Genomic DNA, 11,363 nt, shown 5'->3' with positions numbered 1-11,363 from the left:
GATAATAAAAAAATTATTATTATCGAAATAATGCAAATTACCTTGCATAATTAAACTTGATTAGAAAAAATTTAATATATTTAGATAATAAAATTTTTTATTATTATCTAAATAATGCAAATTTTTTATTGCTAATGCTATAGGCCCTTATGGTAATGACAGCATTATTTTATTTAATAATTAGTAACTATATATGATAATGTAGGTATTTAGTAAATTTAAGTTGCGCATGCGACAAATACATACATTAAAGAGAATTTCTTGCAGCTTTTTTCTTTTTGGTTTGACATGGTTTATTATGCAGGGAGTATTTCTCATCATAAGTTTGAGGATTCGGTAAGATTCTAGGAACCATTCTGTCTCTTACATCTATAGTTTCTGTCATTGAAAAGCATGGCTAAACAGGTGAATTTGATTTCAGTTTTGTTTGAGGTTGAGTACTTGTAATGATACTGGTAGTCTTGCTGAATTTGTCTGACACTTTTGACAAGAGGACAGTCAAGACGCGGGATAATTAGTTATATATCTAGCAAAACTATAAAAATCACTGGAAATGGCGGTCAATTTCTGAGTTAACACTGAGACATTGTGAGAATCATGCAGCCATGTATACCGTATTTTACTAGCATTCTGAGGATTCTTTTGTTGTATATGATGTATGCTGAATGGCTGCAGTTGGTCACGTTTCTAATGCAAATGAGTTTCCTGTGTTTTTCAGTTGAAGAAAATGTGTAAGGAAGGAGCATACTGGGGTGAGTGTCACTTGAAATTTCTGTTACATATGTGACAGGAGATCACTCAGACAAGAGACAACAGACTATTCTGGTTTGCTTTACTGACTGACAATCAGTTGAAGTTCATATCTTCATTTCGCTTACAGGAACCGTAGCTGGAGTGTACGTTGGACTGGAGGATGGTGTAGAGAGGATTCGGGGTGTTAGAGATTGGGTAATCTCTCAACTAAATCTTTTTTGTACATTCACATGAGAATCTGTCTTCATGCATCAATGTCCATGTTTCTTTCAGCCTGTAGGATAGGACAGCGGTTGGCTTCCAATCACCCCTTTTTAGTTCAGAATGGGTAAATGTGGTATAACACTGAATACAAGTAGGCATGTTTCCCGCTTAGATTAATAATGGCGACAGGCAAAAGATGTCACAGAACACTACTAGACATACAAATGGTTATCGCTTCATAACAATTGGCAACATTTGACGGGGTGGACAAGCTGCAATATGCTTATTTTCAGTTTCAGAAGCATCCAAGAGCTCTGACCTACTATCTGTCCTAATTCTTGTCTGCATTGACATGTTTTGTTTTGATTTGGCTGGATTTCACAGTCTAAGCATTCTTTCTTATAAGATCTTTCTGTACAGTGAATTTGTTCTGTTTATAAGGTCGTTTTAAGCTGTTTTGCTTGTTTCATTTGTCCATTTGCAGAAGAATGCAATGATTGGGGGTGCATTGACAGGAGCTGTAATATCAGCAGCTAGTAACAAGAACAAAGACAAGATTGTGATGGATGCCATTGCAGGTAGTGCTATTGCAACTGCTGCAGAGTTTATCAACCATTTCACATGAAACATAGAACTAGCCTTGGGTCGTGATGCAACACTCAGGCATATCTCATGTTACATAGTAATAACAGCATCAGAAGATGCTTATCCGTCTGGGGACCAAACCATGCTAATCCACTTTTTCAGGATGTTTTGTTTCTGTTGAAATATGAGATTTAGCACATAGCAAGGTGATCAGAAGGCCGCTTAGGCCTGCTGCCTTGCTTTGTTTTATACTCCAATTACATTTCAGCCAATCGACTAGAGTGATTACTTTTACGACTACAAATTTATGTTGCTCTAAAGAACCTAAATGTCTGTTGTATGCATGAATGTTAGAAGGTTCGTGACAGAAAAGCAGTTCAAAATACCCCATATTTCCTCCACATGTTATTCAAGGTGTCCACTAAGGAATCAAATAAATCCTGAAAAGCGAAGGAGGATACCCATTCTGGCATTTTTTCTGCTCACAGTGCTAAACCCATAAACGAAAATATGAGTATACTCATAAATATGAAAGACAAGGCAGGATAGGGCACCTTGACATTTTTGCTTTTCGATGTGCTCTGGTCACAGGTGACAAAGTAACTATACTCCTTGTAAATATGAAGGCTTTGAATATCTCCGTCAGAGATGCAAAAATTCTGAATGCCGCGGATGTGATAACTAAATTCCCAAATTAAAAACCCAAAGTTCAGATACAAAGTCCATGACTAAACAAGCTCACATTACTTCCATAACAAGACTGCTAAGTTAATTAGTTCCTAACATATCAAAGTCAGATCGAACTTCATTATTTTGATAGTTAAAATCCGCTCGACATGCCCCAAAAAGTGAATCGCTATCTATGCTGGTGACATTCCCATCCGTGAGGTGTGAGTGTACATATAAGCTACAAAGCCGCATTTGTAGATTCTGTCAAAGAAACTCGACATGAAGGAATCGATTCTTTCCATTGGCCTGTTAGAACCCATAGTGCAGATATTTTAAACCTACATGAATAAAGCAAACACAAGGTTTTAAAATTATACAACATTAATCAAAAGGAAATAACTTGTCAACTAGAATTATAATTGTACTTACTGGTCAGTAGAGACAAAGGTGAATGCTATTCCACGTCAACATTTTTGAAGCAACCTTGAAATCAGTGTCAAAAAGTGGCAGCTTCAGAATCTCAATACCATCCCCAATGGCATTAAGCAGGATGCCGGTCAATACTTAAAGCTTAAGCAAAGAGGAGAGAAGTAATAGCCAGAAATGCAGTACTTGGTCTAATGGTCTAATGTTCGGGAGAAAGCGTGGACAAGTTTCAAGAATCCTTGTGCTTACGTCAAGAGAGGTAAGCATGTCTTAAAAAATGGAGCTGAGAGTGCATCTGAAATATAACCACCGACAAGCAGAAGCAAGCATTTAAGCAGCATCATGCCGCCAACTTTAGCGCGTATGGGACAAAAGGTCCAGAACTAGTAGCAAGTGATTTTGCATTAGATATCTCTTATCCATAAAATTCTGTTTGATCAGCTCAACAACGTATGCAAATAATTATAACGGCTTACACTACAAAGGCAATCACTTTGGAAACTGCTCAATGAGTTTCAACAGGCTATAGGTCTCAGAGTCCGGTCTAGACCCTCCAAGAATCATCCTCTTCAGAAGATTTGGTTCATGTAGTTTTGCCTTAACATACGCCTTTATCAATGTATTATAAACGAATGTATACCTTGTATAGTTGGCTTTCTTTAATTCTTCAAACAATTTCTCCGCATTTTCAACATCACCATTGTCTGCAAAAATATCAAGTATTGAAAGAGTGGTCTCTAGCCATGGAGTGGACCTCCTAACTTTCATGCTCACTGAAATATCCATTCCCAATTCAAGGGTTTTGATAGCTTCATTTCTTAACCCTACTTTCAAGCAACCAAGAGCAAGATGCCGGAAGGTAATAGCATTAGGTTTGCATCCATTTTTCTCCATTTCTTTGTACAGGCTGGTTGCTTTTGTGATAAAACCATGTTTGCAGTACACAGATATCAGTGAATTCAACTGCTCTGTAGATTTCAATCCCTTGACTAATTTCATTTCTGCCCAAAGCTCTTCAGCTCGATTTATGTCTCCTATTCTGCCAAATGCTTCAACTGCAAGCACAAAACTCTTAGACCTAACATTTGGTAGTCCCTGAATGATGCTCCAGATTCTTTCTAGCTGAGTCCGCATACCCAAGTATCCATACAGTATAACAAGAATGTCGTATGTTGACCAATTGTTTCCACTTGTCGATTTCTCAATAGCTTCAACATAAGCTTTACATACAGTAGACAACCTCGCCACAGCATGTGCAGTAGCTAATATGCAGTAGGAAATCTCATTTGGCTCAACATTTGCTTGTTTCATATCACCAAACACTTTTGCCAATCTTTCAATGTTGTGGTCATTAGCTTCTATCTTTAACAGAATGTTGTATGTAGAAACATGTTGAACCACCTTGTCTGCTCTCATCTGGGTCAGAATTTTCTGAATAGTCTTTTTCCGGCCAGGAGATGAATGAAGAATAATGAGGCGATTGAATACTAGATATGATATGAGATGGCCCAATTCCCTCATTTTCTTCATATACGAAAGTGAAAGCCTTATTAAGCCTTTGTCCAAGCATGCCAATACAAGATTGTTGTAGAGCAACTCATTTTGATACTCTGATGGGATACGAGAAAAAAGGCTCTCACCTTTTGATACCCCATGAAGCTTAGTAGTGAATTCCAGTAAGTACGAGTAATCTAGCTCCTTCGGCCTGTAGGGTCTCTCCCTAATGACCCATTCCATTACCTGTCAATTGTTGAAACAATTACGATCTCTATTTCAAAAATGCTTCCATATCCCGAAGACTCGCAGTAACTGAAAATTGCTATATCAAATGCATTGTATTCAAATCTAACAAAGGGAATTAAAGATGGCCTATTTCCAACTTTAACCACTTTTAGCCTTTTACACACTGAAAACTTGGTTTAATCATTTTCACAAACATGTATGATGCATTTTATACGAAGAAAAAGGTTAAGGGGAAGTCAAGAAACCTCAAGGGCACGTTTGTTGGCTTTGAATTTACGCAAACGGTTGATAGTATGAAAAATGTCGCCTCTGTGAATTGGGAAGCCATCACGCATCCAGCTCTGGAAGGCTGAAGCAACAGGCTCTCCTCTTGGCAGCTTTTCAATTCTCCAGCTCAAGCTCTTTGCTCCTCTTTCTTCGTTCTCTACTTGTTCTCTCTCCGAATCCGAAGTTTCTGGGCACGGAATAAGGGTTGGCTTTGCTGTTTGGGTGCAAAAGTTGGGGCCAAAACAGCGGAAGTGGCGGGGAGAACATAAAGGGACGGCAATTGTTCGACGTATTGCTCTTAAGACACTTTGTTTATGAACGACTGCTACGATTTGCATCTTTTGGAGGGAAACTCCGACAATGGAGAGTAAATAAGGGAAGTGATTCAATCAATTCAACGCTAATGATTTGAGGTACTTTCATTTGGGTCTTTAGCCTTTGCCCCCGTTGTCACTTTGGTCCTTGCTCATTTAAATGATACTAAAATTTCTACAGGGCTTCTTATGTATGCAGGTGACTGACTTTGAATTTCTTTATTTTCCAAACTTGAATTTAAATGGGTTAGCCATCCATATAAGGTGTCTACCTTGCCCGCCTTTAGACTTGAATGTACCATTTTGATCAAAATGCCATAGAGGGGAACATAAAAAGCCTTTTTGATTGGAAATATCAAAATACAGATGAATGATTTCTGCACTGGAATCATACAAACAGATGATCTGAGAGTTCCGGTTAATTTTAGTCTTACCCTTAGATCAAGTTATCTGGCAAAATTTCATCGTAACTTCAGCTATCAGCTCAGGGAACTCTCCAGTGAGGAGGGTCGTAACAGCAGAATAATTCGCATGACAAATTTCACCACAGTGAAGGAATTATTTCAGTAGTACTTTAATCTTACACCAATCATGTAGTTCACGCTAGCATCAAAAACACAAAAAAAAAAAAAAAAAAAAAAGAAAAAGAAAAAGAAAAGGGACACGACCAGAACATAGCCATAAGACATCAGCAAAATCCAGAGAGGAGATCTGCAGAAGTCATGGCTTTCTTATTTAGGACAAGCTTTACCACACACCATCAGGAACATTAACAACTGAGGCTACCCAAGGGTCGCATCATAGTAGTCATAATTACTAAGTGGAGATCAACAGATCAGTCATTTTTTCATCAACAGTTGCAAGGGTTGCATCGGCAGCTTGGTGCACACTTGCAGCCATGACCTCCTTCTGCTACGAAGCTTTTCTCGGATCCCTCGGGGAAACTGCATAGGGTACAAAATACACATCAATCCCTCCAATCAAACAAACATATATCTGTTGTTTCCCTTGTTTTTAGCTTTCATAAGCAAAAGCTTTACATACATGTTCACTGGTGCTACCCCTTCAATCAGGGTCACAGTTGTGTCCTTCTCGACATCAGGGTACATTCCGCAACTGTCAGTTTAACATTTTGGTAAGCAACTCAAGAAGACTGAAACAGATGAATTCTCGACATATGAACTTTAGCAAGACAATTATCAGATTCAAAAGTATATGTATCATAAGAAAACGTATTTATCAAAAATACATATTTTCTTGAAGACATATTCAAATGCAAACAGTAGTCCAGCAGCAGACTTAAAATATGTCTGACATCTAATTAGAAGTCAAACAAAAGATTGGAGGACTGTTTATGATTTGTGAAGTGTTTACCCTCCGCAGCCGCTGCCACAATTGCGGCCAGAACCACAGCCACTGTATCCTCCACAGCAAGACATTTTCCTTCCAATTTTAATTCACCAATGCAGACTTAATCGAGTTATTTGCACAGCAGCTGGCACCTATTTATAATGCAAAGGGGAAAGAGAGATGCTGGTGATCATCCACAATACCAGCCTTCTGATATTTGTGTTGTTACGTGGAGATGTAGAATAGATTAATTGATAATTCCTACCCTTCTTAGTATTACAATACCAGCCTGCACGTCACTGTCATATTGAACCATTCATGTCGGTTTTTTGGCTTCTGACTTCGATAACTCATGACATTAGCAGAATGGAGCATAATAAAACCCTGTTGAAAACTTATAACTTCTGAGAACCAACCTTTCTTTGCCCAATGAAAGCAAGCCTTCTGCGATTATCATAACTTGTATCATTGAACCGTAGGCATAATATCAAGTTGGCATCAAAAAATGATTCAAATAATCATACATTAGAACAATGACCAATGTATTAATCACATCAGTTGCTAATAAATATAATACCCACCCCAGAGAACTTGATAAACACACATGTAACCGCAGATGTTGCTTGAAAATGAATAATGTTATCCCCAGACATAAAATATTAATCCCAGTACAAAGTTTCTTTCATCTGGATCAGTTGTAGCACAAGTGCTTACGCCAAACGTGCTTACCTGTGCTTTATTTTTTGCGCTGTTGTCAACGTCTTCCAAGGATTACCCGACACGAAATGACAGGCATGATGCTTGCCTCTCAACTTACATTATCTCCGATCTGTACCTATATTATTGCAAGATGAAAACCTACATTCAGACGATTATCAAAATGTGCTGAAGTCAACTTGATGCAAACCAATTGTTCTTCCCTTGTCTGCTCAGTCTAATGCCCATAACTATCAAATCAATATCGAATCATGGTTAAAAGAAGAAAATTCACGCCACAAGGCCAAGACCATAAAACAGAATGGTCCGGGGAATGAGTACCTATAATAGCAACGCCTTGGTTCTCCATCGGTGCCTTAACTTAAGGCTGGGACCTTACGCTTATGTATCCCACTTGAAAGAGACAAGTTTTACATAGGAAATTTCTCATTTGTGTGTGAAGCACCAATTTGATTAAATTCCCAAGCCCAAGACTCCAAAGGTGAGAATACAAAAAAGCTCCGTGTGATTAAGTTAACCTATGGAAAAACTCATTTATAGTTTCAAATCATACATTTCGCTCCCTCATGGTTTGAACTAATTTGAAATAATAACGAAAATTGTCAAAATTGACGGAGGCGGATGAAATGACACAATTATCCTAATATATATAAGCAATAAAAGACCTTCTAACAACCATTCTATTACTACAGAAACGTCGGAGGAAATCCTCTCAGTGTAGAGGGAAAAGTCTCTCTCTTGGGATTAGAGCCTCCCTCCCCCCAGTGGTGGGATCTTCAGCAAACTCAAACTTTTTCAAAAACACATATTCCCGCGACTCCTTCTCAGAGAAACAATCCAACACCAAATTTTTTATGCCTGAATCTAATGCAGAGTTAATACAGTACTAATATCACCACTAGTTTTCGAAGGTTGTCGGAACAAAGGAAGCACAAAACACCATTATCGCTCTGGCCCATGTCGATGAAGGTGTCCGACCAAAAGAAGCATAAAAAGTCATAAATGTCTTGGCCCAAGGTAAGCTAAAGCTTGTTTAACTTGTTTTCCCTGTGTTTATCTCTTTGTCTTTTTCTGAGGTAGTGTTGTGCTGGTTATCTTTGTTTGTTTGTGTTCCCTTCCTGTCGGTTCTTGTGTGTACTTTCTCCTGATTGGTAGACGTTAAGCTCTTGCCTTTTGTGGGGTGGAAAGGTAACACTTTTTGGAACCTCTGACTGTATCTATGGAGGGGGAGTTAACCGAGCTGTTGCAGAAATTTTCTTTGGCTGGAAATGAGCTCTCAGGAGCTATCCTGAATCTAGAGGACCTCAACAGTGGAGTTAAAGAATGTGAAGGAAGTTTGATAGGTAGAATTATGGGGGAAAAAGTTGCGAATTTTTCAGGGGTGAAGAATTTTGTAGCTGCTGCTTGGAGTTACCCCAAACACTTGACAGTTATGGAACTAGGGCCCAATTTATTTCAGTTTAACATTCCTAGCCTAGAAGAAAAAGAAAGGATTGTGGAAGGGGGTCCGTGGGTTATAGATAACCAAGTGATGGTTATTAGGAGATGGTCAGAAGGGATTGAAGGAAATTATAGAGAGTTTACTATCGCACCTATGTGGGTGCAACTGTGGGACTTGCCTATACATTGGTTAACTAAGGAGGTGGGTAGGAAGATTGGGGCTGTGTTTAAGGGAGTGAGAGAGGTTATTGTCCCTCAATCTGGGGGAAAAGAGGGTAGACACCTCAAAATCCTAGCCATTGTAGACCTATCTGTACCTCTCCTTAGAGGCACAGTGGTTCAAACAGCAGGGAAATTGAAGTGGGTAGTGTTTAAATACGAGAGATGCCCAGACTTTTGGTATAATTGTGGTGTTGTGGGTCATAGCGAAAGATCCTGTAAAGAGCAGAGAATTACGATGGCAAGGCTCTCAGAGAACCAATATGGTCCTTGGATGAGAGCGGTGAGCACCAGAAGTCCTAGTAAGGAAAGACCTTTGAAACCTGAGCTGAGTAAGGACAGAAGGTACTGGAATTTCCAGAATGGAGAGATGGTTGAGAGGGAGAGGAGTAGGTCGCAAGCAGAGGAGAGACTGTTGGAGTTCCTTGAGAATGCTGATAAGAAAAATAGAACTAAACAACTTCTGGATAAGGAAAGGGAGAGTAAGAGCTTAGGGACCTCCAATAAGTGCACGTCCATGAGCCTTGATTATAGCACAGTAGTTAGAGGCCTTGATGCTGGTGATCAGCAAAGGGTTGAGGGTAATCTAGAACCTTGTATGACTGACCAAGCCTTGGTGGGGGAGCGGATAGAGCCAGTAAGATTGGAAGTGAGGGAGGAGGACACTGTCATGATTTCACCAGGGTTAGATCCAGTAGATAGGAACCAGGAGTATAGTGTAGGGGAGACTGATATCCAGGACAAGCTCCTGGTAACTAGTAAGGTCCAGGAGGCGGTTAAGAAACAAGCTAATAGGTCCTATAGGAAGCTTAAGAATCCTGTGGTTTCTAGAAGGCCCTTAAAGGAGTTGAATGGTCAGGATCTTAGTCTTATAGGAAATGGTAAAAGGAAGGTGCTGCCTTGTGATGAGGAGATGGAGGATTTGCAGCAGCAACATGTTGTTTGTAAAAAGACCAAATCCATGCTGGAACCTATCCAGTTTGAGAGGGAAGGAGAGGAGGTGGGGGCTAACCTTTATGGGGCCCCCATGCAATTATGAGAGCCTTGGTGTGGAATTGTCAAGGTGTGGGGAGCCTCTTGACAGTTCCCCATTTGAGGGAGGTGAATAACCTCCTCTCTCCTAACCTGATTTTCTTGAGTGAAACCAAAAATAGGAAACAGGTAGTTGATAGGATAGCTAGGAGTCTTAGATTTGATAACAGTGCTGTGGTGGAGGCAATGCACAAGGCTGATGGTATGGCTTTGTTGTGAAAGGAAGACACTCAGGTGGTAGAGGTTTTGCAAACAGCCTTTACCATCGAAGCCAAGATTGAGGACTTGGATCTCAAGTGTATTTGGTGGTTTATAGGAGTATATGCGAGCTGTGATGCTCATATCAGGAAGAGTCAATGGAAGGTCCTCCATGAGAGAAGCAGACTGTGGGGTAACAGATTTTTGATTGCTGGGGATTTCAATGATATTCTTTCTAATGAGAAAAAATAGGGTGGCCTGGTTAGAGAAGAGATGAGCTTTAAAGATTTTAAGGAGTTCCTGGATCTTAATAACCTGGTTGACATAGGTTTTGAAGGTCATCCCTAGACTTGGAGTAACCACTGGGATAATAAGGGTGAGATTAGGCAAAGACTGGACAGATGCTTGGGAAGCATTGAGTGGTACCAGACTTTTGATAAGGCAAGTTGTCAGCACATTGACACTTATGCCTCTGATCATAGTATGTTAAGTTTAAACACTTGTACAGGAGTGGGAAAACAGAAGAGAAGGTTTTATTTTGATAAAAGATGACTTCAAAGGGAAGAGGTGTATAGGGTAGTAGAAAGAGCCTGGCAGAAAGAAGAAGTTGGATCCCGCATGTTTAAAGTTACCAAAAAGATTAGAAATTGCAGGATTGAACTTTTGAAATGGAGAAATACTTTCAAAGCCAATTCCAAAAGCAGGATTGAGAAGATAAAAGAGGAGCTGAAAAGGTGAAAAACTCAGATTGTGAGAATAGAAAAGGGAAAGTTGCTGAGCTTAAGAATCAGCTTAAAGAAGCCTACACGGAGGAAGAAAATTTCTGGAGTCAAAAAGCCAGAATCAACTGGCTAAGAGAAGGTGACAAGAAAACTAAGTTTTTCCATGCTCACGTTAAGGGGAGGAGAACTAATAATAGAATTAGAAAGCTGCAGAAGGAAAATGGCTCTTGGACTGAGAATGAGGAAGAGGTAGTTGCAGAAATTTCAGAATACTTTAAAGATATTTTCACTAGTGGAGGCAGGAGGGATATGTCAGAGGTTCTGGAGGATATTTCACATTCCATATCTCAAGAGATGAATGATAAGCTTACTAAACCAATAGAAGAGAAAGAAATCAGAAAAGCTCTTTTTTCTATGCAGCCTGAGAAAGCTCCTGGACAGGATGGCATGTCTCCCCTGTTCTTTCAAAAATTTTGGAATATTGTAAAAGGAGATGTCATCCCTGCTATCCTTTCTTTCTTTAGTACTGGCCATATGCTCAGATCGATAAACCACACTGTCATATCTCTTATTCCTAAAATGCTGAATCCTACTTGCCTGAAAAACTTTAGGCCTATTAGCCTGTGTAGTGTGATTTACAAAATTATCTCCAAAATCCTGGCTAATAGGCTAAAGCCTATTCTAGACATTTGCATTAGTAATACACAATCAGCTTTCATTCCTG

General features: G+C 39.4%; 3 protein-coding genes across 3 annotated transcripts; 1 reads left to right on the top strand and 2 right to left on the bottom strand.

Annotated features, from left to right (window-relative positions):
- The first annotated feature begins 263 nt into the window (after positions 1 to 263).
- On the top strand, positions 264 to 1,927 carry LOC113782891 (outer envelope pore protein 16, chloroplastic-like). Its single transcript, XM_027328838.1, has 4 exons — positions 264 to 336; positions 719 to 752; positions 881 to 948; positions 1,442 to 1,927. The coding sequence occupies exons 1-4, from the start codon at positions 289 to 291 to the stop codon at positions 1,580 to 1,582; spliced, it is 291 nt and encodes a 96-aa protein (XP_027184639.1). The 5' UTR covers positions 264 to 288; the 3' UTR covers positions 1,583 to 1,927.
- Positions 1,928 to 2,214: 287 nt separating this feature from the next.
- LOC113782889 (pentatricopeptide repeat-containing protein At1g07590, mitochondrial-like) lies at positions 2,215 to 5,139 on the bottom strand. Its single transcript, XM_027328835.1, has 3 exons — positions 4,626 to 5,139; positions 2,641 to 4,377; positions 2,215 to 2,549 (listed from the first exon to the last, which is right to left on the bottom strand). Exons 1-2 carry the CDS (start codon positions 4,983 to 4,985, stop codon positions 3,127 to 3,129), a joined length of 1,611 nt encoding a protein of 536 aa, XP_027184636.1. The 5' UTR covers positions 4,986 to 5,139; the 3' UTR covers positions 2,215 to 2,549; positions 2,641 to 3,126.
- A 478-nt stretch (positions 5,140 to 5,617) lies between these two features.
- LOC113782892 (metallothionein-like protein type 2) lies at positions 5,618 to 6,426 on the bottom strand. The gene is made up of 3 exons (XM_027328839.1): positions 6,336 to 6,426; positions 6,006 to 6,077; positions 5,618 to 5,905 (listed from the first exon to the last, which is right to left on the bottom strand). The coding sequence occupies exons 1-3, from the start codon at positions 6,398 to 6,400 to the stop codon at positions 5,812 to 5,814; spliced, it is 231 nt and encodes a 76-aa protein (XP_027184640.1). The 5' UTR covers positions 6,401 to 6,426; the 3' UTR covers positions 5,618 to 5,811.
- Between the last annotated feature and the right edge of the window lie 4,937 nt (positions 6,427 to 11,363).

The sequence above is a fragment of the Coffea eugenioides genome, chromosome 9 (genome assembly GCF_003713205.1).
Source record: "Coffea eugenioides isolate CCC68of chromosome 9, Ceug_1.0, whole genome shotgun sequence".
Lineage (NCBI taxonomy): Eukaryota > Viridiplantae > Streptophyta > Magnoliopsida > Gentianales > Rubiaceae > Coffea > Coffea eugenioides.
This window is presented reverse-complemented; position numbering and strand designations above follow the sequence as displayed.

What these genes read in the sequence shown, in the direction of transcription:
- LOC113782891 (XM_027328838.1), top strand. Translation starts at nt 289, where the DNA reads ATGGTTTATTATGCAGGGAGTATTTCTCATCATAAGTTTGAGGATTCG. An exon ending in ATCATAAGTTTGAGGATTCG is followed by an intron (nt 337 to 718) that starts GTAAGATTCTAG and finishes TGTGTTTTTCAG; the next exon opens with TTGAAGAAAATGTGTAAGGA. An exon ending in TTCGGGGTGTTAGAGATTGG is followed by an intron (nt 949 to 1,441) that starts GTAATCTCTCAA and finishes GTCCATTTGCAG; the next exon opens with AAGAATGCAATGATTGGGGG.
- LOC113782892 (XM_027328839.1), bottom strand. Translation starts at nt 6,400, where the DNA reads ATGTCTTGCTGTGGAGGATACAGTGGCTGTGGTTCTGGCCGCAATTGT. An exon ending in TGTGGCAGCGGCTGCGGAGG is followed by an intron (nt 6,078 to 6,335) that starts GTAAACACTTCA and finishes TTAAACTGACAG; the next exon opens with TTGCGGAATGTACCCTGATG. An exon ending in GGGGTAGCACCAGTGAACAT is followed by an intron (nt 5,906 to 6,005) that starts GTATGTAAAGCT and finishes TACCCTATGCAG; the next exon opens with TTTCCCCGAGGGATCCGAGA.
- LOC113782889 (XM_027328835.1), bottom strand. Translation starts at nt 4,985, where the DNA reads ATGCAAATCGTAGCAGTCGTTCATAAACAAAGTGTCTTAAGAGCAATA. An exon ending in CCAACAAACGTGCCCTTGAG is followed by an intron (nt 4,378 to 4,625) that starts GTTTCTTGACTT and finishes AACAATTGACAG; the next exon opens with GTAATGGAATGGGTCATTAG.